Below are 27541 nucleotides of genomic sequence, written 5' to 3' on the forward strand. Positions count from 1 at the left end.
AATGCTGACAGACTAACAGGTACACTGACAGCAAACATGGGGCGGGGTGTCCTGCACATGCATACTTGAGTAGGAATAGATAAGATGAAGACACCTAAATATAACCTCAGTGTTAGCATGTACTTAGCAAAGTTGAAATGCATTTTCATGAGTGAATTATTTTTGCTACTTCACATACATTATTTGTTTCTGCAGTGATGGATGTGAGTGATTTTGTTTATGTTGTAGGAGTTTTGGCTACAATTTTACATTTTTGTCTTATCATTTTCTGAACATTTAATAATGACATTGGCTTTGCCTTTCTTTGGTTTTCATGCCAGATGTGTCTTGTCATTTTATTTCGCTAACAAAACACAAGTTTGTCTTGGTATAGTTGTGTAGTAGGGACGGAAGGATATCAAGCACACATTATCCTTTGTTCTCCTCAAGGTCTGGTATTACTCCGTGTTGATGTGTGAAGTATTTGAGGAATGCTCAAGGTTCCGCTTATCAGTTTAATCTGTTTTATCGGTCACTGGGTTCAAATTAGCTGTTTTTAGATTGCATCTGATTGCCACAATTTGCGCTGTCTGCACCACAAATTGAGATCAAATAAAGGAGAGGGGGGGTGTGGGGGGGTAGTGGGAAGATCGAAAAAAGGCACATTAGCCGAACATGTACTGTTGGACACAGTAAGTGTGCGAAATCTAATTCTTCCTCCAGTGTGTTTTCCTAAATAGAATTGAATTGAATAGAATAGAATTGGGAGAACCCCACCTGCTACACACACACACACACACACACACTGTTCTTGGACTTCACAGGAAGTAGATGTGATTGCAGAAGCATGACCTAACGCCAGCCGGTGTTTGTTTTAGGTCTCCCAGGTGACCAGAGGCTTAAGGAAGGAAACTGAGCCCTCAACACTAGAGACTGTCATCTAGGAACATGTTCCTCTTCATATGTGTGTTTGTACGTCTGTGTGTTTGTGTGTGTGGGTGTGTGTTGTATATGAATAACACACACGCACATGGGTGGGTAGCGCTGTAACTATCGAGAACAGATGTTTCGGACCACCTGGTGTAGCTGCTTGCAGAGTGCACTGCACACACTCCCTCACACATATCATACACTCACATTCATTCAGTTTTTTTTCTATCTTTTGTACTTTATCTTAAATCTCTTTTCTCTAAAACATCTTGTGACAAACTTAGCTGACAGTTTCATTCACAAAAGTCCCTCATTTTCAACCTGGTTCTCCCGCATCTTCTGCAGGTGTTGAAGGAGAGCGGCCCCCCACACATGAAAAGCTTCCTGACCCGCGTCTCCGTGGGGGAGTTCTCTGCTGAGGGCGAGGGTAACAGCAAGAAGCTGTCCAAGAAGCGTGCTGCTCTGTCCATCCTGCAGGACCTGAAGAAGCTGCCCTTCATCCCAGCTGTGGAGAAACCCAAGACGCACTACAAGAAACGTACCAAGACCATCCTCAAGGTACAGCGGCTGGGCTCTGTGATTTCAGTCTGTGAATTCAAATAGGCTCAAGGCATTTTTTTTTGCAAGGTACAGTGCCACTGACATGCAATAAAGAGTGTGAAAGGCTTTCCACACTAATTTATTGTGTTATTCAACTTGTGTCTTAATCTTTTACATATCTTTGAGTTTGAGCTCATTTCTGTTCTCTACATACAGTACTGTTGTGTATTACAAAAGAATACTTAATAATTAAGCTCCGCAAAATACTAGTGATTGTGATAGTATGTTAAATCAATGTTATGTAATTGCATAAACATTGCAATTGATCATTGCGTATTTTCCTCCCAGACGGGACCAGACTATGGCCAGGGCATGAACCCGATCAGCCGTCTGGCCCAGATCCAGCAGGCCAAGAAAGAGAAGGAGCCAGAGTACCTGCTGCTCTCTGAAAGGGGGATGCCCCGACGCCGGGAGTTCATCATGCAGGTACACAATCATTTTGCTTCGTACTTCACTCAGGATGTGTTAAGGCGCATTGAGTTGAATTGCGGCAGCTCTCAAAACCCAACACAAGAGACCAAAGGGAAGTAGAGTGGAAGCATAATGGTCACATTTATTACAGCACGAGTAAATAGAGCAGGCAGCTGGTTGTGGATGGTGCTGAAGCAAAGAGCAGCTACACACTGACTGTATTTTGTATCTAGAGGAGAAACACAAACCAATGGCAGAAAAAGAATCACCCTCTGGCCATAGGCAGCCACCACATGAGTTTCTTGGTTTTCTCGTTATTATCTGGGCTCCTATTTCAGTCATGTGTGCAGCTCAGTTCCTACATACAACCATCAAATTCCATGTTGTAGAACAAGGTTTGATTGGCAGTTTAGGCTTAAGGACACGCAGTATTTATGGTTCAGTCATTTTTGGACTGACTTTGTTCTTTTCAGTTTCCTAAAACCGACCTATTCCTCCTGTTTTTCTATCTACGTAGTCTCTTTTTGTAATTTCTTCTCCATTATCAGCTGTTCCAGGTTCAAATCTGTTTGCAGTTTGAAACTAGGGCCTTTCTGTGTGGAGTTTGTATTTTCTCCCCGTGCTTGCATGGGTTTTCCCTGTGTACTCCGGCTTCCTCCCACAGTCCAAAGACTTGCAGGTTAGGTTAATTGGTGACTCTAAATTGCACCTAGGTGTGAGCGTGAGTGGTTGTCTGTCTGTATGTGTCGGCCCTGTGATTGACTGGAGACCAGTCCAGGGTGTACCCCGTCTCTTGTCCAATGTCAGCTGGAATTGGCTCCAGCCCCCCTGTGACCCTTAAACATAGATTATGGATGGATAGATTATCAGCTATACAGTGGACAACGACGGCATTGGTTTGAACATAAAAATGTGAACAAGATTATCCGCAGCAAGTGAGCCCTCAGTGTCACTTTTCATTCATGAGGGGATGACAAGGTATGTTCAGATCAGGTGCCACATTAATACATAGTGTCCAAGCAGCACAGATTTTAAGATCCATTTCAAGACATATTCAGAACGTTTTATAAGATTGTTCCCATTCCCTCACCCTCTCTCACACACACTCGCACACACTGATAGCAGCAAGCTACCATGCAGGGCGTCGGCTCACCATCTGGGGCAATTTTGGGTCCGGTGTCTTGGCCAAGGACACTTCGACACGTGAACATGATCGAACCAACCCTGTAATCAACGAATGACCCGCTCTGCCCCCGCCACCCCCATTACGTAAAGCCACCGGAGATGGTAGAGCAGTTGTGTCCTGCTTTGCACCACATATGAAAGCTTGACTTTTTGTGACACTCTTTTGTGACCGTTTTGCATGTAGTTGATGATTTATAATTTAATTGGAAATTCTTCTTTGTAAACTATTTGAGTCCAGGACCTCCCTGTACTCCCTCTCACTCCCCCTTCCTCCACTCTCCTCCTCCTCCCCTCTCACCCTCTGTCTCTAAAGCGCCCAGTTCCCTATATTCATTATTTTTATAGCATGCATATAAAGCTCAGAATAGATGAACATCCATCTTCCCTGCCCTGTTTTCTGTTTTCCTCTTGGAGCAGCCAACTCTTTTATACTATTAAATTGTCATTTCAAGCTGTTATTGCTGTTACAGAAAGCAAAGGCCATCTTGTGTACTGTGGTCTGTGTAGAAAGAAGACAGCATTCATTAAACTTAACAGTCTTGTTGCAGTAAGGGCTTTTAACTAAGATATGGTTGATCTGCTGTTTATCACAGTAACCTCATTTAGGATTGTTTGAGCTATTTTTGAGGATTTGTCTTGCATGAAAAATCCACATTGTTACCGATTAAGAGGAAAGTAGTAGCTGTGTTGAAATAGATCTGCCTAGTTTTTAAATAAAAAATGTCTTGCTAATTTGCTCTTTTATGGCCTTAACTTTTACAGGCTTGCAAGTAAAAGCTACCGTATTATCCCGTTTCCAAGTACAATCCACCGATTGATTGGTGATGACTCAATTATTACAAAACTAAGAAAGTATTATGGAGGAAATCTTACACACGTGAATGATCACTCAAAAAAGTGAACTTGTAATTTGCTTTTTCTGTTTTAATTTGATTTCATTTTAGTTTTAATGAGCAAAGGCAGGCTTTCTTAGAAACTGGCTTACCACGAATCGCATTACTGCTTCAGGGAAACTCACAGTAATCAGATTCATGTAGAGTACATGTACTGAACGAGTCAGGATCATGTGATTATTAAAGAACAGTCTGTGTCAGCAAAAATGGTAAAATATGCAAAAACTGACGGGGAAAGATAGTTGTACTCTTTTGTTTTTGATGCTGTGGCACAGAGGTCAAGCATGTTGTCCTCCAATCAGAAGATGAGCGGTTTAATCCCTGGATTCTGCGGTCCACATGTCCGCAGGTTTCGATGTCCTTGTGCAAGACACTGAACCAAATTATGTGTATTTGAATGATTACCTTCTTTCTCATAGTGTATTGGCAACCTGCCACCAGTCGCAGGTTGAGCGGTGTGTGAATGCGTGAATGTGGATGTAGTGTTAAATCATTTTGAGTGGTCGAAAAGTAACGACTCAACTCAAATGTGTATCCTGCTAGTTTGTTTCTTGTCCCGCGGTTGTTGTTGCTGAAGTCTGTGTGTATCTACAACCCTGACCAGCCGTCTGTTTTCATATATTAGACAAACAATGAGAGAAGCTGGCATAGTCCGTTTTAATTTATGCACGTTAACGTTTTAACTGCAGTTCTCTTTGTCTTACTCTTTCTGTGTCTGTCTCTCTCAGTCAAACTCTCGCTCTTTGTGTCTCTTTCCTTAATCCTCTTCTTTCATAAGAAGAACAGAGCTTCTCTTAGCATCAGGCAGTAATTCAGCCTCAAACCTATTCTCCATGCCTCTTTGATACACGCATTAGGCCCTGCGAGAGAGAGAGTGTGTGTGTGTGTGTTCCTTTTGTACAGTCCACTCACTCTTCTAAAATTTCCACATTGTTTCCCTCGGAAAGCAGCAGTGCTCAAATGAGTCTCTGTTTTCGCATCTTTTTTTTCTGAGCTCATCACTAGTCACAGAAAAAAGGTCCCATCTTGTCTCAAACGTCTTTGAGGTGGTGATCATGTCTATCAAAGAGTGATTCTGTTTATTTTAGCAATTTGGTAATTTATTGAGGCTCTCGTTCGCATTGTAAGTTGTGGCCTACTTGATGTATTCAGACGAGCACTTAGAGAGCGCTTTGACTAAGTGCACTGAAGGCTGGCTGTTCACAGGCTTTGGCTCCCAGAATGTTATTTGTAGAGTGTAATTGTCTGTTTGCATAACATAACGACGTCTGATATTCTCTTGGAAATATCTGCTTACATTCTGTGTAGACAGATTTAATGTTTTGGGATCACTGAAAAACAAACACTTCACTCGAAGCCTTTCTGTGCGATGTTAATTGCACGGCTTACTTGGTCCAGCAAATAGACACAGCAAAGTGCTCTTCGCTAAAAGTCAATGAAAGTGTGATAGGAAGAGCAAAGTCGTGAGAAATGAAGAATTTAACATTGTTTATCAGCAAGCCGCTCAGTTCATTATCACAGGATGTATCTGTACAGTCAGAATATTCAGTTGGGAATCTGTAAACATTCTGGATATCTTTATCTCATGTGTTTGCATCTGTGCAGGTGAAGGTGAACAACGAGGTTGCCACGGGAACGGGACCCAACAAGAAGGTGGCCAAGCGGAACGCAGCCGAGACGATGCTCCTGCAGCTGGGATACAAGGCCTCCACAGTCCCCCAGAGCCCCACCGAGGTCCGAACACTAACTTGTGTATTTTGTAGTTAATACACGTCTCCCACGCTGTTTCAGTGCATCCTTACTGTCAGTGTCGAGTCTTCGCCTGGTTGAAATGTTTAAAAATGGACACAACACTCCTATATGATATCAGGCTCTATGATGACAGGTGTGGTTAGCCATCCAACCCGCCCAGTATAGTATATGCAAATGAACAAATGTTTACTTGTACTCTGCTCGCCTGCATTGAGAGCTCCCTGTTGTTCATTGAATAACTGACCTAACAGTATAATAACAGTCATAATTTTCCTCCATTCAATCGACCAACAGCCCTCGAGCTAGTGAACATGTCACATGGCTGAAAACGGGGTGGATGATGAGTGTGAAACTCTCTGTGCAGAGACGCAAAGGAAAAATAAACACTGTTCATTTGAATATACTACTAAGACTGTAATGATCCAAAGCCAGTTGAAAATTTGCAATCCCTTCAAATGACAAATCATCAACTGTTTGTGATGAATTTTCCATCTGTCAACTAATCGCTTCAGCTGAATTATGTAAGAAAAGCAGCTTTTTTTTAATGTGCAGGTCTTCTTGGACTTATATGATATCAAATCTTTGGATTTCTGACATTTTTCACTATTTTCTGACTATTGGTAATTTTATTATTAATAGTCAAGTAAATAACCGTGTGATTATTAATGATGAAATTACCAATAGTTGCAGTCTTAATCTTTATTACTACACCTGCGAGGTATTTTAACATCAATTTATGTTTATTTCACAAACAAGATTTACAAAATAGACTATACACTAAATTCAGCAGTGAAACTGTATAACTGTGAAGCCGTCCAACACAGTTGATGCATTTCCATAATTACAGAGTGAACATGCAGTACGTAGTAGGTTCTTGCTGGTAATATAATTTTCACATGTGTTTCTGGGAAATTGCCCTCCCTACAAATGCATACACGTGCTGAGATGTGTATCGCACATCTTGCAATTGGTATTCCAGCCACACTGGCAGCAGGGCAGCAGGGTACCTGAACAGCTGTTTGCTCAAGGATTACATAAAGGAGTGTCTGCACTGCTCCTATTGTGTCCATACACTATCTCCTCTGTACAGCACTGTCCAGAGTTTAAAACAAATAAAAAATATACTGATAGTCAGTTGATTCGCAGATTTATCACGAGCTGACCTATTGTGTATCCTGTTCAGCTCCAGCCCGTTGGTTTTTAAGCTCAGGAGAGCAGATTAAGATAGATATGATGTTACATAACCAGGCTTTGTATAGAATATTCATCACTCCCCAGACAGCTCATTAGTTAGATATGTGCCGCTGCACGTATCTTACTCACACAGCCATAACATATAGAAAAAGGGCGACACGTTTCTCTTATCAGAATGACTGCGAGAGTGACTCCTTTTCTTTAAAGAGACCACAACTCAGTTTGCAGTCAGTATTTCCCTTTGCCTCCATCCTCATGCTGGATAGCCAAGCACTGACATCCTTCAGTTTGGTCTCTAAAAGTAGTTACTTCTGATACATTTCCAAAACTTCCGCAGGTTAGTCTTTTCAATGTTGCACACAAGTTATTGAATTTCTGTTCACATCGTTGTGTATTTTGTTTGGTAGCCCCATTAACTACTATGTTTCGATGTCAAGGGGTTCAGATAAATGAGTGTACTGTACTGGAAATAAGAGCATTTTGAGTCTCACTGTTTAAGCTAATTCCTGGCAAGAGGTGAGACCTTTCTGCTAACACTCAGTGCAGAATATTTAGACTGGATGGAGTCAGTGGCTGATAACTTGTCTGTGCATTGGACCGACAACTCTGAAAACAGCTCTGTAAGAATTAGTTGGGAGGGTTACTTCTCACTAGATCCTTAGACAACCCCGAGCTCTATGGAGTGATTAAACCGTGTTTGCCAAGCTCCTGTTTTGTAGGATAGGTTGTCTCTCTTTAGATCTCTCTTTCTGCCTCCCCTTCTGTTGGGAGCTCTGTTGCACTACATTCCCACCGTGGGATTGTGGGTGATCTGTGCAAAAGTGTGAAGAGACTGGGGAGTTGGTGGTGGTGGGGGGGTTAAGATTGGGTGCATTTGTTTACAGCCATGTCATCTCCTCAGCTGTCACACACATCAGAAATGATTTGGATTTGTTTTTCACTTTCACACACGTGTATTTATGGCTATGTCTGTTTGTGCAGGCAGACACGCATACCAGAGCAGAAGTGATACACTGAATAGGAGCCTTTCTAAGTTACCAAACACTGACAACCCCCCTAATTAAGTAGCTGGCCTAGACTGACACTAGGCTCCTTAGGCATCCCCTCCTGTGAGTGCTCGTCTCTTTGTGGCCCAAACAGTAGGAAGGAACTCGTCTGACATGCGTGAAGAAGCTGTCTGTTCAAGAATCTACATCTCTCTTACCTCCCCCTTCTCTCCGCATCACTACAGATGGACAACAAAGGCTGGAATGGACAAAAGGCGTCATTTACCGAAGCGACAAGTAACAGTGAGTATCCGCACGTCTCCCTGTGTCTCTTTCCATTTCCTGCTCCTCCTCCTCTCTGGCTCTCCATTGCTCCCTCCGTCCCGCAGGTGGTTTTAGCCGTCGAGATGGCCCGGCGTTTAATCTCTGTGACTGGTCAATGGGCTTCTGACTGTCAGCTTAATGGGCCGTGCGTCCTCGTGGGGAGCCTGCGAATTCAGGCTCATTCACACAGGCTTACAGGGCTGCACACTGAGGCCCTCCGGGGAGTCCCCCCATTGCCTTCCTGTGCAAAGAAAATAAGAAAACGTAGCCTTTCACTCAGGATTAACACACGAGCAAGCTGGAGCGATGAAGCACACACACACCCCCATAATCCTAACATAACATATATAATGGTGAGGCAGGATATATGATGATGTGTAAGGATGCACATGAAGCATAATATCTTCTGTTGTCATAATAAGATAAAGCACTCATGAAAAAGTACTTGAACTTTGAAGCTATTTAATCCTCATTACGAAAACTGGTATGAAGGACGCTTATATCAACCCATTAGCAGTACTGATGTAGTATGCAGTGCTATACATTGTACTTTACACTGTATATCCCCATCATTTCCCCTTTGATTAGTCTATTAATTAGCTTTTGATCACTGTTTATCTTTGTTGGTGCAGGTTGCAGTTCTTGCCACACATGTTTAGAGGCAGCTCTCTTACATTTTTTTGTCCCTGCAGCTTGAATTCAGCCTCTCTGGATGTTTTCCGTCAGTAATTTGGTCCACCAGTAAAGCTCCAACTTAAATATCTTTGCAACTGTTGGTTGGATCGCCTTCTAATTCTGCACAGGCATTCGGGATGAATCGTATTGATTTTGGTCAGCCCCTGACTTTCCTCCCAAAGCTTCACCTTGAAGCTGGCATATTAGGGTTTCAGTGAAATATCTCAACAATGTTCACTTGATTCCCATGACATTTGGCATGGATATTCATGCCCACCTCAGAATGAACTGTGTAACTTTGGTAATCCCTTGTCTTTTCATCTAGCACCATCGGGCCGAAATTCCATTTCATCCAATACTTCGGTTTATAATCACATACATGCAAAACTATTGACATTGTCAGTATCCTCCATTGTGCTTTGTGCTAATTAGCAAATGTTTACATGTTAACAGGTTGAACTAACATGGTATATATGGTTAACATTATATCTGCTAAACATTAGCATGTACTGTATAAGATTCTCAGTTTGCTTGCAGTTAGCGGACCAATAATCTGTTTACTTAGCAGGTCTCTGTTCATCTGCCTTTGTGAAAGATGAAACCAGATATGAAACAAGTGCAGAAATGACAGCCTCACCTCATTTGTAGCGACATTTGGAAAGGGTCCTCTATCCATGGGCATTTACAACCATAGACAAATACAAAATAGTTTCATGACAGGATTTCTATATGAATCTACACATTTGGGAATGTGATGGCCTAGATTTCATTTATAGAGGAGGATAAGTGTAAGGATTCAATTTTGTAGGAAACAGCTGGTCTCCATCAGCTGAATCTGTTGTTAAGTTGGCTGTCTTATCTTTAATCAAAATAAAAACAATGAAAAAACCTTCCTCTCACCAAAGTCAAATCCTATTTCAAGACTACGTTCTATTTTCAGTTGTTTTCCTGGTCTCCAGAGTCTGGCAGCAATGTTGTTTTTCCGTTAAATCCACATGGTGTGGGAGTTCAGTTGATATTTATTACAGGTGTAATAAGTTTTGCAAAGAATTCATAGTCGTGGTGTTGCTTAAGCAGATTTACGTACATCATAATATCTGAGTTTGATTTGTTGTGAAGTCCCAGCTTGATAAAAGGACACACTGCAAGCAGTCTCACTCTGGATGCCAGCAAAGTAAATGCCAGCAGTTTGAGAGAGCAGTTTAGGGGACAAATGAACAGGCTGTGAGATGTGGAGCAGCAGAGTGGAAAACAAACAGATAGCCTTATTAGATTCGAATGTGCTGTCGTCGCTTGCGTCTAATGGAGGCTTTTGGCAGCATTGCCATGCTCTGACGTGGAGTGTCCAACTTCAGTGTGGAGAGGAGAATGAACTTAATGTTTCAGCTTTCTCATGTTGAAACGTACAAAGCAGATTGGTGGGACTAATCACTCTAACTTATTGTGTTTGCTCATTGCTGGTCCAGACTCGATATACAGAATCCAGATGAGAACTGAGCCCCTGCCACAACTTGTATAGGACGCATATGTGTGATTTAGTCCAATTTTCCAAAGGATATATCGTCTAAATTGTTTATAGATAAATTGTTGTTCTTTTGGATAAACTATCTTGGTGGTTGTGGTTTCTATGGTAGCCCAAGCTCCAGGCATTGCCCAATACCTCCAGAGCAGAGCCCCTTGGGAAACGAAGTCTTCCATATTTGGTGATTATTCCTAATGTTGGTTCAGAGCATGCCTCTGGTCCCGTGCCATTCCCTTTCATAGTTTATCTCACACTCAGCATGAGGCTTAACAATCTGCTAATTACCCTTTTAAAGTTGCCCAAACACACAACACACACACACACACACGACGCTAATGTCTGAATAATGTTTATTGCATAAACACCATTTACAACTCATTCAAACAGATACAGCTGGTCTCAGTTTTCTCGGTGTGTGTGTCTACGATTGCTGAATGGAAGATGTTTCTGGTTTGTCTTTTGTTTTGATTGACTATGCAGTTTATTGAATAGAAGTGGGAATAACTAAATCAGTTTGCAGAATTGTGGTGTACTCAGAAAAAATAAACTGGCTTCAGAATTATTATAACATCTTTTATGTGATAAACAGTGATAATTGTCGTTTGTGTTGAAGTGTGTTTTTTAGAGGAAACAAATAGCAGAGAATCATTTGCCTTGAGTAATTTCTCTACACTCAAAGCTTAAAACTACTTGCTTCTTCTCGTGCATGTTTTCACATTCAGCTTAACAAGTTTTACAAGTGTTAAAACTACAGGAGCCATTTCACAGCTCAGCTCCCTTTCACTGTTAAACGCGGTGTTTCTAACAGAATTAGATTCGATTTGTGGTGTTAGCAGACCAGAGGTAAATATTTGGCTAACTTTTACATGCTCTGCTAGTAAACAGCTGGATGCAGCTGGACCGTATACTAGACCCCGGCTCATCTCAGCGTCATATCATTGTTTAGCTCTTTGATATTTAAATATAACACAAATTAGGTCACAGATACCTATGCCTCACAGTCTCAACAAAACTTTTCACAAAGGGGTCCATTTTCAATGTTTGTGAGAGGGAGAGCGCAGTCAGGAGGGACTGAGCGAATGTCGGGATGAGCTGCCACAAATAAACTGAAATAAAGTTTTACCAGCTGACATCCCTTTTTAGCTGAACCCCAATGAGTTAACTCCTCACCTTTCTGCAGTGGTGTAAAGTGTACTTTAGGGTGTGTCTGTATACTTTGACATCATTGCTGGGTGTGGTTACAGATGCAGCAGAGTACAGAGCAGTGATGCTGGCTTTAGGTGCAACAGGCCTGAAGCGTTTTCATTTGATTGAATGGCCACCATCTTGAAGTCGTCCGTCCCGAATACATATGTGATCTGTGTACAGCGCTCCTAAAGACACTGAAGGCTGGGAGATTGCATTACATTGGTTGCACAACACGGGAATTGTATGCGTCCTTCGCCTTCTGTCTTTGTTGTAAATCCCCAAAAATCACACTGGTACGTAACTTAAAAACCACATTAAAAATTCATGCACAGAATGCAATGCAGAATGGCCATTACTGAACAAATATTGCCGTAATGGGTGTGATATGATGAAAAACCTTTGGAGTATAATGGCGTGTTATATTAATGTCAAGAAAAAATGGGTTAATGACATCAGAGTGGCTGGTTGTGCTTGAGTTAGCATACAAAGCTCTCACTGGCCAGCTGTGGTCCAGATAAAGAGTATTGCTGTATTATGTAAGGCAAAATGAAAGAAAGTAGTTAATGTCTTATAGGCTGTTCATTTATCGCTCCGTCTTTCTATTCTTGCTATTTTCTGTCCTCCACATAAAACACACAGTCATCATGCAACATCTAGCACTCATTGTAGTTGTGTGCGTTTGTGTGTGTGTGTGTGTATTGAAGTGTGTGGTTCTGTCCTTTGCCCCGTGTGAGCTGTGGGATGCAGTGCTACAATAAACAGGGTGGCTTAGAGACAGGAAGGGAGTGTAAAAAGAAAGAAGAAGAAAAAGAAGCAAGAAGAGAGTGATTTTTCTCCCCTCTATTCCCATGGGTATTGCAGCAGGGCTTTTCACTCGAGTTGCCACATTTCATTTCCTGCTGTGCATATTTGTGTGTGCGTGAATGTGTGTCTGTGCGTTGTGTGCATGTGTGAACTATGTGAGGGTCTTGCTCCACCGTGGTGATTTATAGCGGCGGGCTACGGCCCTATCTGTTTTCGATCAGTCTCATGCTTGGCTCTGGCTCCCCTCCAGCGCTCCCCTGGCCCACCGGACGCCGAGTCTGGGTGGGACCCCTCCAAAACTGCCTGGAACCAGCACCACAAACACACTCTCCCTTACTCTTTCATTCCCCGCTTCTCAGCCTCGCTCTGCCTCTCCCCTTGCTCTCTCCTTTCTCCAACTTGCTTCCACTTCATGTGCGCAGTTTCACAATATCTACCCAACATCCTCACACACAAACACACTCCATCACTCTTACTTATTCACACTCACTGTCTGTCTCCCTTCGTCTCACCCTTGCTCTCTCTTTCTGTCACACTCTTACTTGCCATCAGCAGACACCATCTTCAAGCACTCGATCACATGCAAACATGCAAACATCCTCAGGGGCACGCTCACACACACTTGGGCAGACAATCACACACACTCACATGGATTACATTCACTGCCCCTTCCCAGCCCCAACCCCCACCACCACAATATTCTTTGTCCACAGCTGATGTCATGTTGGCTAACACCTTTCATTTTTTTGTGATACATTCAGAATGCACAGGCCTGCGAGTTTTACTTGCGTAAATTCAAATTAAAGTTGTCATCATGATTGGGAGGGGGGAAAAAATCCTAGCAGTTGTGTCATTGCTGGCATCGGGTAGTTTGTTGTAGTATGAGTAATAAGTCCTGGATTTCATTGCTGTTTCCTTCAGTTTTTCTGCTCTTCTGGAAAGGAAGGCAAACTTCATTGTTCATAATGGATAATGCTGTCTGCAGGTTCCCAGAAACCTTTGAGTAGTGTAAGCTACAAGTACACAAAACTCTGAGTCTTTGTAAGTGTGTATCTATGTGTGATGGTAATGTTAACTCAAACAGGAAGCGGCCTGTCAGTCATGCGCTCACTCCAGCACTTTCCCCCAGCTGTTGGTCCGTACGCACACGCAAACATGCACACAAAGATGTACGCACTGACACACACAGCTGGCCTTCCTGTCTCTGGTGACCTTGGCTGGGCTTCGGAGGCTCCGCATGGTTTTCACATCCACTCATCCCCACCTCCTGTTCCATCTGAACTGGCTCCTAGCTCATCCTTCTCTTTTATCCCTTCTCTCCTTTCTCATCGCTACTTCTTCTTCTTTCTTTCACATCTCATGTACTTTGCTCTCACTTTCATCGCAGCCACAAAGTGACGAAAGTATTAAACCTCAACCTGTTGGTGTTTCCTCCTTCCACCTGTCACAACCATTTCAGGACAGTGACATCAGAGTGCAGGGAGCCAACATAAACGAATGAGATTTATCCAAATGGTTTGGATCGGAACATAGTCTTGGAGCGCTGCAGGGCTCAGCTGGCTAGAGCCACAGCAAATCTGGACCGAGCTGTGTCCTGTTAAGAAAAAACTGGTCAGACGTGCCTCTGCCTCTCCGATCCAAGTCGCTCAGGATGTTTCCTGCAGCCAAAATCTTCTCTCAGGAACCGTGATCTGAGACGGAACCTGCTTCCGAGTTCTGTTGGATTTGAAGAAGCGTTTTAAGTGAAGCCCGATGCCGGTTAGCTGACAGCACTGTTTCCCATCAGTGATGAAGTCATCGACGCTCTGTTGATATTGGTAGATTCTCCGTTTGTGTCTGTGTTTGTGTCTGAGAGTGAGAAAGAAAGAGGCTGTGTGTGTTTCCCAGCAGACACTTTGATAGTGCTCGGAAGTGCCAAACCACATGAAACTGTCATCTACGTTCGATGATGGAATGCCAGTTTGGGAGCCAACACACATGCTTGTACACACACAAATGGACACAGTTAGGCACACACACATGCACAAACACATCCTGGCATTATCTGGTAGTGAGTGACAGAGGAATGTGTGTGCAAATCATTTCCATGGCAAATATTGAGAGCCATAATAATGCTTTTTCTCCCTTCTCTCTCTCCCAATCTTATACCTTTGTCCACCCCCACCCCCACCCCCACCCCTGTTTTTTTGCCTTACCTGTCCCCTTGTCTCCATCTCCTCCTCCATCCATCTTCCTTCCTCTTTTCCTTGACCCTTCCAGCTCAGAAGGGCCTGCTCCACCTCAGCCCTGACGTCTACCAGGAGATGGAGGCCAGCAGGAAGCAGGGGGGCAGTGCTCCGGGCCCCGGCGGGAGCAGTGGCAACTACATGACATCCAAAGACATGGGGCCCTGTTCTGCCCCGCTGCCCCCAGGACACCCTCCATACTACAGCGGCTCAGCCTCCTCACCCAGCCCAACCGCTACCATGGCCAGGGAGCTGCTGCTTAACGGTCAGTCACCCACAGCCGACGCCTCCCTATCTATGAAGGGGAAGAACCCGGCCCTGGCCTGCAGTGTCTCGGTGCAGCCTGCACAGCAACTGGACTACCTGGCTCGCATCCAGGGCTTCCAGGTAGGAAAAATGTCTAAAATGTAAACATTTAATGGAGACTCCAGCATCAAAAGACCTGAATCTTACAAGATTACAGATTGTCGTAAAGAGAGTTCAGTTTTGTGTGAAACAGCTCAGTGAACAACAGCCTCTTGTCTTGGAACGATATGTCACCTGCTAGCTAGCTAGCTAGCTAACTTAGCTATTTTCCATACACAAATGTTACCTTATCCTACCTGATGTGTTTTATTCAGTGACACCTGGTCCTTTTTATCAACAAAGAACAAGCAGACCCCTCTACCAGCTCCTGTGACTACACCTCCATTCTAAACACACAGACACTGTAGCTGTAGCAGCGTTAGGTAGCTTGATTTAGTATTTACTGATAAATGAGTTCAGCAAAAGCAGAAATGTCCAGTTTTGCATATTACACTATGTTGATGCTGTGTTTCCACTGGGTAAAAGCCCCATCAACGAGGCCTCCATGCAGATAGGCATGGAATTGTTTCCAATTTTGCATCTATTTCACTTGGAATGTAGGCTTGTATTTCATTTTAACTGCCTTCAATTAGGTAATAAAAGTCATAATTTACACTTGGTAAAAGTATCAGACACCCTGTGGTACAGTCATACAGTACGCACACAAGCTAAAGTGACAGCACAGATGTTAGCGTGTCCATGTATAAATATGACCCCACACACACTCTCACACACTCGCATTGCTGCCCTAATTCTTAGTTTCTCTCAGCCATCACTGTAAATATGAAAATGTTCCTGGTAAACCAGTGTGGTTATAAAGAAGAAAAGTTGCACACAGACACAGCTGCACACACACACACACACACACACACACACACGCACACATCACTTAAAAGCTCTCTACAGAAGAGACACAGGCTTTCTGTATCAAAACACAGGTACATAGCTTGTACTCTACACACACACACACACACACACACACACAACATACACTCCACAGTTACAGTGGTTTTGAGGTGAAGGCAGTGCAAATTGTACCACTTTGAAAGGCTTCTCTGTGAAGAAGAGAGCAACCAGAGTGGTGCTCTTACAAGACAAGTAGACTTGAATGAGGAGTGTAGAGAGTAGTAGTGCTCGATAACACACTGTGCGTTCTCTGTTTCTCGCTGAGGACATTACTGGCAGGCTATGGATTTAGAGCTGGAACTAACCCCCACAGGTGCTTCTGTCATTACAAGACTGGACACACACAGAGAGCAGAAACACACACTTGCTGTTAGCACCGTGTGTGCGTCTTTGTGTGTAAACGAGAGACTGCCCAGTGTCTGTTTTAATCAGTGCCGGCCGATCTGCGGTGCATACCATGCCACTGATACCAGCGCCTGTTCATTTAAGCTGCAGATGCTTTTTATCAGTTTGAGCGAAAACATTTTATCTTAACCTGCTGAGGGTTCCTTTAAAAGGCCTTTGTTATTGCTCTGAGCCTTCCTGTGTGTGTGTAACCTGAGAGAGCTCTGCTGCCTGGCCAAGCCCAAACACACTTGTACATATGCACGCACACACACACACACACACACACACACACACACACACACACACACACACACACAGCAGGTTCTGTTTAGTGGAAATGGTAGAGTTGGGATAAGCCTGTGTGTGAAGTTTAAGTCCTTGTCGTTCTCATACTGCACACACTATATCTCACCTCACATAAATATGAGTATATTCTTTGTCTTTATTACATCTTTACAGGTATTGATCTGAGTACACACGCACACACACACACAAGCATCAGTGTAGTCTGCGTATTTACATGTGTGTGTGTGTGTGTGTGTTCCTTAAGCAAGGAAATCAGGCTGTAATTGAGACATGCGGACAATATGTGTTCTATTGAGGGAATGTTTCATATCATGTGGGTTTGTAATGAGAACCTCTGGTTGCCTACAAAGCCATGTTGAGCAGACTTTTTAAGGCTTATGTGTCCTTATGTGTTTTTGTGGGATAAACCACCGCGGATTTAAAATGTTTTTGCCAAAAAAATGCACTTGTCTGCGTTTCCACCGGACACGTAATGTGCCGCTTTGCGTCAAGGCGGCTTTCTCTCAGCCACACTCGACAACAAAAAGTGCTCACATCCACCGTAAGATTTTTTTTTTTAGTAATTTGATAATAATCTCCTTGTCTGATTAGTAACTTTGTTTTTGTAATGTAATTATGTTATCCAAGTGAGCGGATTACAGTGACCGCCCAACACTGGATTAAAGCAACTGAGCAAGCACTGAGGACATTCTCATAGTGTCTGTTTCATCCATCCAGCTCCACAGACAAAGGCCCGGGCCTACCTGCTAAGCCCTTCTTTTGATTTGATTGGAAAATAGCCTCTGGTGGAAGCTCTGACTGGATAAGCAACAGTGTGTTGTACTCACGCCAGCTTGGAGCAAGGATGCTGGCACTTACTCCAGTGTGTTTGTGTGTGTTTGTGTGTGTGTGTGTGTATTTCCTATTAATTTGGCTGGTGTGTTGTTGGCACGGCGGGTATGTGTGCTGGAAGTAGGGCAGAAACAAAGAAGCAGGAGGTAATAGACAACACATGGACCAAGGATGAAGTACTGACTAAGAGCCACGTAACAGATTCTCCCTTTTTCTCTTTGTCACTGTATCTCTCTCTTTGCTCTCTTTGGTTAATTATTCATTATTCCTGGTGTTTCTGCACCTCCATCATAATCACTTTCCCGTTCTCATTTATTCCCTTTTGCTTCCACAAATTTCCTAACACTTTCATGTCTCTCGCGGTTTGCGCAGTTTTAAGAAGTCGAATGGTTTGACCTCAGCTTTGCAGTCACCAGCTACCCATTTACTCTGCCATCACATTGCTTAATACTGTCATCACAGACTGCCACTACTTCAGATTATTAACTGCTACCTTCCTTTAAAGCGAGCAGGAGATTTTTATATAGGAGATCAATGATTGATGGAAATCTAATGATTTTTTTCCCATCGCCTTAAAAAGGAGCTGTAATACGCACATGGAAAATAAATCTGCTCGTTCCGACCTGATTTATTCTCTCTGTCATTTCTTCGCACTTGTTTGCATGCACTTCATTTCCAATAACCTGCTCTTGGAAGACTAGAGTGTTAATCAGAGCAGCTCTCCCTGTTTGTCCATGTCTGAAGATGGACTGGCAGTGTTGTGGTGACTTAGTGATTGAGCAAGTTAATTAGGGAGAGGGAAGTGAAAGGGTCAAAGAAGGAAAGGAAGTGTGGATGAAAGGTGTGTGTGTCATCACATGCTGCTTTTATTTGTGGACCAATTCTGAGCATGATTTTTAGAAGTGAAGGTGTGTATTTTGTTCCCAGTTACGTTACAGGTGTGAATCCTGGTGAGATTATGTATACTTTTTAAGGATAATCTTCGGAAAAGATTTTCAACTGACTATTTGTCACGTCAAAGTCACGTCAGTGAATTGACACAGGAATGTGCCTTATAAAGTAACAATATTTGAATAAATTACTGATCATACCAGACCAAGTAAGACTGTATCTGCAAAACCCCTGAGTGTGTTGAATTGAGCAACAGCGCGTTTTACTGCTTGTGAATTCATCTGTTCGTGTCATCATTCATTTCTTCACTTAAAAGTTTCTTCGTCTCGCTTTAAATAACGTCTCTTAAAGTCTCTCCAGTTGATTTGACATTTAAAGTGCATGTTTTTGCTCTGCCTCTTGGTTATACTGTATATAGATTAGATGACCTGTTACCCTGTTAAACCCGAAGGTGCATAAAAACATAGTGACACAGAACAGTAAGCAAGCATCTCATTATTTTTGCTGTGCATGATACAATAAGCCATATTCCTAAGTAACTGGCAGGTACAGTGAATGTAGCACCTTTTCAGCATGAATTAGAAATAACTCCCCTCCTGAGGTTGTGTTGTGCAAATGGAAAATATGACAGAACCACTTTTTGTATTGTAGCAAAGATTTTAACCAGCCTGTAGAGTTTTGATGACCTTCATAAAGCATGTTGGTTTGTGTTTGAGTGTATGTGAAATGTAGAGAACTGTGGAGAGTGAAGGATCACTCCTTTGTGTAACTTAAAAGATGCACTGTGAAAAGTTCGCATGGGTCAGAGGTTAACTCTTGGTGACAGGATATTGGGACGTTTTAGAAATTGTTAATATCCTCTTGCATATGGCGATCAAAGATCAGCAAATTGTACTATAACATTCCAGGTTGTGTCTGGAAGAGTTGAATGGTATCTACTGTATCTATCAGTTATGTCCACCTGCTAAATCCAACCGCAATAACTGAGCAGAGATAGCAATCAGCGGAGTTATGTTATCTAGCCATGACAGGCTTAACTTGGGAGATGGATTTAGAGGAGAAGGGAGGGCCTCTACTCTTTGCTGTGCTGGAGTCAGAACTTCTTTGTTGGAAATCCCATGTTAATGAAAACACCATCCTTGGCGGGTGGCTAGTGTTGAAATCCATTCAGTACAGTTCCCAGGATTTCTCACACTTTTATGTTGTTTGTTCTCTCCCTCCGCTTCCCTCTTTGGCTGTGTCAAAAAAACCACTTCAGTTGGTGCCGACTACACCTTGTACCCTGCCTGGCAACTTCTACCTCCCCCCGCCCCCTCACTCTTTTTTCTTTTCCTCCTCCTTTTCTGATCTCCGTTGCCGACTCACATCTCTCTGTATCAACATCAAACGCCTGATCTGGTACAAACGTTCAAAGACTCTAACAGTTTGTTTCCAACCTCCTTGTCATCGTCTCATTCCTCTACTCTCTGTTTACTCTGGGATTTGCGTTAGAAAATACATTTTGGGATGGCTAATCCCACCACGTTTGATTTCTGCGGCAGGGTGATGGCTTCCAGCTGCGCTCTGCGGCATATTTGTGTGAAGAGCGATCTTCGAAAACAAGTTTTGTCGGTGGTATAAATCAGACCGTTAATGCTGTGCTGGCTCGGCGCACAGTCTCTGCTTACATGGTGGCCCTCTGCGTGCGTGTCGGTGCGTATGCCTGTGTCTGTGTGTGTTTGGCAAAACTGAGTGATGATGTTTTTACACCACAATCAAGCCCATTTGCAAACCTTTAAATCAAATACCCTCAAGTGCCAGCACAGCATATTGCAAATTTGAATATGCAGCATAATCTTCTTTTTTTTTTTTTTACTTGCTTTTGTTCTTTGTATTTTGATAGTATTCATCATATTTCATGTAATTCCAAACACTAGGCGTTGATAGCAGCTGTGTGCCAGCACAGCCCCAGCATAGGGAGGTGGAGGGTGTGTTAGCCTGGCACTTTGTTTAGAATCCAAACAGTTCTCTTCATTATCTGCGCAATAGTCAATGTAGAAAGAGCTAGCCTGGCACTGTCCAAAGGTAAATAAATCCACCTAGCTTGGCAATATCACAGAAATGACAAGACTCAGAGAAGCCACTGCTTCCGGCAAAGAAATTATCCACAGAATCCCTGTAAAACCACAAGTGATTATTGTTACTCTTTGTTTTTACACGGAATGAACAAACAAGATATAATGTGTTAATTAGTGAGCTCAGAGGTTCTGGTCCAAGGTTGGTTTTTTTTATTGTTCTGTAAACAGATCGGGGCTAGCGGTTTAACCCCATCTACAATCTTAATGCTAAGCTAAAATAAGCTGATGGCTGCAATTTGGTTTTTAATATGAGGTATGAGAGTGGTATGAATCTTCTTAATGAACTGTCAACAGGAAAGCAAATCAACAACAGGAAAGCAAATCAAGTGGAAAAAGACCTGGAGGAGCAAGTGAATCAAGCCAAAGGAGTAACTTCTATTGATAACAAGAGCAATAAAAGCTTTTCTTATCAATAAAACATACACTCGTCTTTTTAACTCGGCATTTAACACCGATACGTTTTGCAAATGTTAAATGTGTGACATGACTGACTTATTGGAGGGCCTTAGAAAGCACAGTGGTTTCTTTTTCTGGCCACTCAGAGTGTTTCTTTTTAACATGTATTTGCTATTTTGAGTTCTGATAAATGGGCTGGCTTCCTTAGAACGTGGAACTCCCTTTGTCTCTAATTCCGGCAAAGGGCTCTCAAAGTTTTTCGAGTAGCTGCTTTATTTGCTCATAACCTCCTGCCATTAGGAGAACTGAAAGGTATATTAACAGTGTACTTTAAACACTCTTGACCCCTGATGTCCACACTGAAGTGGCTCAGCATGGACCTCTAATTGCTTCTCACTAACAATGACAGCATTCCTCAGTTGAGAGGGCTTGTTTATTTTAGTAAAATCTAAGTTATTTCCGTGCTATTTCACCCTCCGCACTTTGTCTGGAATCAAGCTTGCAGTCCTCCAGTACTTGTGTTGTGTGGTTTTAACTGTTGTAACTTGACAACAGACAAGTATTTGTTTTTGCAGTTACCTTGGCAGCATTGTGTAACAGTCCTAATGATATGGACATTTGCATTTATCTCCATTATTTTGCCTGCATTTGCGTGAACCCCTTCGTGTCTTTTTGGATTTCTGTTTGTGGGTGTGCACATGCATATTTGTGCTCTTAACCTAAATTTGAGCATGGCTGCATGAACGCTATGCTTTTTAGTTTGTGCATGTTCGTGTTTGTTCGAATGACGAGAAGCATTGGAAGAGGAGCCATCCAGCCTTAGAAGCCAGATGTCAGAGGTCGTTCCACATTAGTGCTGCCGATCAATCGCGGGCCTTGCGTAACTCTTCTGCTTCTTTGTCTCTAAAGGAAGGGGATTAGAGGCTGTTTCCAGAGTTGGGACCTGGGATGATTAGTTAGGCCTGTTTAGAATGCATGCGCTCGCAGATGCATACAAACATGTACTCAAAACAGACGGCCTGGATGGGAGAATAGATGATTTGTTTCTAAGATGCTCGTTATTTCAGTTTCCGCCAGTTCATTGCAAATGAGATGATGCCATAATGTTCTTTGATGCTGGCACATCAGGCAACTTTCTTTCCTGCCTGCAGGTCAGAGTTGCTGGAAAATCCCCAAACTAATCAGGAATTTTGACTATTTCATCAACAAGCCACCAAGAACGTAAGACCTCCAGGTGATGGTTGGTGATCTGCCAAATTTGCTATTTTAACCAGCATTTGGCTGGTGGCTAGAGTAAGTCATGTTTATTTATGTACTCCAATATCACATACAGTGTGTCAATGGGCATCAGAGGCTTACAACAATAGTTTTTCCAGACCCAGCTCAAGATCTAGAAAAAAATGAGTCTACAACAATATTCGCTGTTCTGTGAGACTGTACTTTGAACTAAATGCTAACACCAGCATGCTACAAGCTCACAGTAGCGATGCTAACATGCTGATGATTAGCAGGTATAATGTTTACAATGCTCACATTTTTTGCCTAATGATGCCATTAAAGGGAACGTTAAGGGATCGCCAAAGAGATTACAATCCATCCAGTGGACACCATGAACATCTGTACGGCATTTCATGGCAATACATCAAGTAGCTGTTGAAATATGCCACTCAAAGTCACAAACGTCAACCTCATGGTGGCATTGAAGGAGAAGTCAGGCAATCACCAAATTCATTAGGATACATTGTCTGGGAAAAATGAACATCTGTAGCAAATTTCATGGCAATCCATCAAGTAGTTGTTGAGATCAAGTCTGGAGCCACGTCTAGGCCAAAGTGGTGGACAGACCAACGGTTCACTAATACCATTTCTAAAATGTCTCACACTGAATGCTGCCAACCAAAAACATAGAATACAGACATAGAAAATGAAATGCCTGATATTACATTTAAAACATTATTTATTTAATAATAAATTCCATCGTGACCATAGCAGCACTTTCATTGTTATGTGAATGTACAAGCTTTACCTTGCGTTAGGGGCCGCCTGATCTTTGCCCCCTCATGATCAAAGATACTTTGTAATTGTTAGTTTCCATCAACTGAAAATGCACGCTTGTTTGCATGTAGACACTTATTAGAAATTTGATAATTTGATGTAGCATATATCTCTTTACAATGAGAGACAGAGAGGGAGCGCCTGTTTCCTCCAGCGCCATCGAAGGGCCTCACCCTCGGCTGGAGTCCTGACAGCTTGCGATAGATGAACTGAGTAAAGTTCCCGCCGATCAGACAGCATGATTACACCATACATCACAGGATCCCAACTGCAGGTCTTTATACTGCTTAAATGAAGCGGCATACTGGACAGTTACACACACACACACACACACGCGTGCGCACACACACACATTCATATCTTTGTGTTCACACGCTAAAGCACAAACACAGCCCTGTACTTCTCCACACACAGGATGAATTCAGAAGATTATGAAAGAAGCTGTATTTCTGGCTAATTCATACATATTCAGACCTCTCGATTCTTGTTACAAAACATGATATTCTTACTTCTAAAATGACCCCCTCCTCTATTTTCTTCACTCCTCTCTCTTTCTTTCTTTCTCTCTTTCCTTAATGTTGAAGTCTGGAGAATTTATTAGAGATTAACTTGTCAGAGAAGGCTTTTTCCATGGCTCACTTTACTACATTCATCATTCATACACATAACAGATAGCATTCCACAATTTATCACTGTGGGCCCATCTCCTCATCAGCAAGTGTGTGTGCACATGCACGTCAGCGTGTGTGTGTGTGTGTGCACGTACAGTGCTCGTGTACTGTACGTAACATCACGTTTGTGCATATCTCTGCCTGCACGTGTTCATATCTATGTGTGTTTGTGTACATTTGTCTTTAGGTGCAGACCTCCATGTGTCTGGCTGGCTGGAGCATGCACACTCTTCCCCACATATGATCATAACTCATTCAGAGAGAGACACACACACACCTTGCTCTGGAAGTTTTCAGTCACAGATCATATGCAGCCGCTCGTATGCATGGGCATGCATGTGTGCACGCACAAGTTCGCCATGCATAGCCAGACATTGCAGACTAGATAAGATTAAACTTTGATCCAGTTGGGAAAACACACACGCATAAACACACACGTTTGTGTTGTGACACACTTTCTGTTCGTTAGAAGAATGTAATAACTCAAAACTCCTCATCCAACAACAATATACAGAGACAAACCAACACCCACATTGTATATAAATTCAACAGAAACTGACATGAAAAAGTTTTCAACACATATTTTTATAATAGTAGCTGTGATGGAAATTATACATTGATCTACAAAAGTATGTAAAATTGATTTGTGCCTTATGATTGTGGTATTCATTTAGTTCATTTTTGGCTGTAACAAATTCCACTCATCATGGCTCGCAAACCTAGGAGTACTCCTTTTTTTTACGAGGAGTTTGAAGTGCAGTCCATTTATGCTGACATAGCTAGAGGCTTTGTTATGTTCATAGCTGTGTTCTTCCATACCTGCTAGCTTATTTTTTTCACATGCTCATTGAAGTGTAAAACTATTTAGAATCAGTACTACTCTTTCCTCTTCCATCTGTCTTCTGTCTCTCTTCCTCAGTCAGATATTTCTCTTCTTTCAGTTCGTATAGTTACTTGTGCTATTTATTAAGATGCCTGCAGCTGTCCTGGGCATAAGTAGGCCAGGCAAACACATGCACACGTACACAGACATACACATGCAAATATACACATGTGCACCGAGTGAGCGGCAGTGAGAAATAGGGCAGACAGGCAGGCAGTATTACCAAAGCCCTTGGATCTCAGGAGCAGACTGTCCCAGAGGAGCATCATGTCATAACAGTCCTGATTGCACAGCATTTAGGAATGCCTGCAGAGTTAACCTCTCAATGATGAGGGGTCTCCAGTGATGTCATCACTACCCCCTCTGATGCCCCCCTTACTCAGTCCCCTCCATTGCCATCTCTGTATGGTGTGTGGGGTAATTGTCCACAAATGCTCTGTGGTGGCAATTAGACATGCAACATTTACTCTCAAGCCAGCCACTTCTCACTGAAAACTTCAGTTAGCTGTTCTTTTGTGCTTTGATGGATCTTTTCCTGTATTTACTGTTGCGGTAATTCAGTTTGCCCACCTTTGCCCTCTCTTCCAGGTGCAGTACAGTGATGCGCAGAGTGGTAAGGATTTTGTGACCTATCTGACCCTCTCCCCTGTGCAAATGACTTTCCACGGCACCGGGAGCACCCTCCAAGCCAGCCACGACCAGGTATATATGTGTTTGTGTGTGTGTGTGTGTGTGTGTCTGTGTCTACATATATTCAGTGCACAACAATAAACCTTATGGGCTTTAACTTGTTTTGTGTAATAACTATAAATAGAAACACACAAAACTAAAACTGAAAAAAGTATACATTTAAAAAGCTGCCAATAAATATTTTATTGCTCTGCACTTTTCCAGCATACACTGCACAACGATGCTGATATCTCTATGACGACCCACTAAAGGCCAGTTCAGTGAAGTGTAGCATATAGTTTAGTATATAGGGCATATTGTGAGGAGACTTTGGCAGGCGTCTCATCTTCTAATTAAAAGGGAAGCCTTGGCTCTGTGAGTTCAGTATTAATAACCAGGGCATCAGAACCACCTGTGATAGTAATTATTCGTTGTATTTCTCGACAAGCCTCTGTTCCACCCACACACAGCCGCCGCCAATTCTTTGTGATTTTCAATCCATCAAAGTAATCCCCACTCTGATATCAAAAAGAGTACCTCCACAACTTGTGGCATGCCCCTCTTTATCTCTCCCTCCCTCTCTAGTTTTCTCACTCATTCTCTCTCACATACTCCCCGTATTCAGGGAGGCTTTGTCTTGTGTTGCCCAAGCAGAAAACCACTTGCTTACATTCTATCATCTAAACATAGGACGCCCCTTTATTCAGCAGTCTTCAAAGCTTTAATAAAAGGCCGACCCGGCCCTGAATGGGACAGCTGACGGGGCTAGTGCCGCCACCGCTAACTGAGAGCCAAGCCAATATAGGCCAGGCAGGTCTGCGTCCTCAGGACCTGTTGTTGCCAGGAGCACTGGGGCATGACCGACTGTTAGAGAAGGCCTTTCTTTTTCTCTTCTCAGTACAGTGAGGAGTGCGACCACAAAGGGAGCACCTAACAATAAGGGGTCACCCACAGCAGCCCCCCAAACCCCAACACTTGTTGAACAAAGTAGGCCTGAAGGCGTCACACATTTGGTGGATGATGGTGCATGAACACTGGCAGCTGTGAGGATGGGCCTATTGTTGGCGCATTAATAAGACTAGTTGAGTTACCTGTAAGTCAATAAAATAGGTTTCCTCATGGGCTGGAGAATCTCAGGCATCCTGTTGCACATATTCAGGTCGATCTGTGATGTCTCTGAGTTGCCAATTAATAGTTGACTGGGGATCCACGTGTTTCCTGTGCCACATGTCGGCCTTGACACCCGTGCACACAAACACACACCTTGCACTTTCATCTGTGTAATTAGACATTGTAAATCTGATGAGATGGAACAGGGGATCTCTCGACCAAGAAGTGATAAAAGCCTTTCCTGGAGCATGTCTCTGTTGCTGTACACAGTCATGTAGTGTGTGGTGACTCCAGTGCGTTTCATTGTACATCGCTGAGGGAATTTCCTGCAGTGTTATCGCAGCTGTCATGGAGGTTTATGTCAGGTAGACCAGAGCAATTGATAAAGATCAACAGCCAAAGGAAATCCTCTCCACACCTCTCTGCCCATGATGCATGAAGGAAAGATGTGTAGGACATGGGCTGCTGTTCTAGATGAATGGCTGTGGAAATTACAGTTGCTAAAACAGCACTTGATGAAAAGTAAGCAAGACGTGGATTAATTTATTGCTGTTAGAAACATTGTTGATAATTGGGGTGGTTTTACGGTTTGGTTTGGTTTAAAGTTTGGACTATTTGTTGTCTACACACACGTGTGTTTCTGATTATTCTAATAATGTTATTGTGTGTTCTTATGGTTTAGTCTTTACTTGACGACATAAGCAAGTCTTAACCCAGCAGGAATTGTTGATGTCTTTTGATGTCAGATGCATAATCAAAGCATGCTGGGCTGCTAATCAGAAATAAAAATGATGTAAAGATGTCAGCTATTAATTATCACACGTAATTAGCTGTGATGGTAAATGAGTACAAAGCAATGACTTAGTGTTACAGATCAGAGAGAAGATCTAATCTGATTAGATAATCAGCTAACTGTGGAACAATAGCTATAGTAAGCAATAGTCATCTTGCTTACTGTAAATAATGCTTCAGGGGACAGTCTGCAATTTGTGGCCAAAATTTTTGTTGTTTTGGTTTAAAACTCAAACTGCATGCGTCCCTCCTACCCCCGTGTGCTCTCCTCTCTCTCTTTCTCTGCTCCAGGATGGGCTGCACTGGCTAGTGGCTCCATAACCCAGTTTTTTAATTTGTGTGAAGGCATTGGGAATCTCATGGTTATGGCTCTTAACTAGAAAACACATGTAGCGCTGTCTATTCGAAACTATGTAAAAACGAACCTAACCTAACCTAGCTAACAAATGTTATGTAGTAATATAATCTTATGTTATTAGCATGTAAGTCATTTTGAGTTAATTTTTTGCTCTTA

At 42.7% G+C, this 27541-nt stretch overlaps 1 protein-coding gene across 1 annotated transcript in view; it reads left to right on the plus strand.

Moving 5' to 3' along the window:
- The window catches only part of stau2 (staufen double-stranded RNA binding protein 2), a 79331-nt gene that overhangs the window by 28504 nt on the left and 23286 nt on the right, over positions 1-27541 (plus strand). Inside the window, exons 8-13 of the mRNA XM_070853034.1 lie at positions 1255-1467; positions 1798-1935; positions 5604-5732; positions 8176-8233; positions 14703-15055; positions 25045-25158. Of these exons, the coding sequence (XP_070709135.1) occupies positions 1255-1467; positions 1798-1935; positions 5604-5732; positions 8176-8233; positions 14703-15055; positions 25045-25158 (1005 nt within the window). The remainder of the gene's footprint in view (positions 1-1254; positions 1468-1797; positions 1936-5603; positions 5733-8175; positions 8234-14702; positions 15056-25044; positions 25159-27541) is intronic.

Source organism: Pempheris klunzingeri, chromosome 21 (genome assembly GCF_042242105.1).
Source record: "Pempheris klunzingeri isolate RE-2024b chromosome 21, fPemKlu1.hap1, whole genome shotgun sequence".
Classification (NCBI taxonomy): domain Eukaryota; kingdom Metazoa; phylum Chordata; class Actinopteri; order Acropomatiformes; family Pempheridae; genus Pempheris; species Pempheris klunzingeri.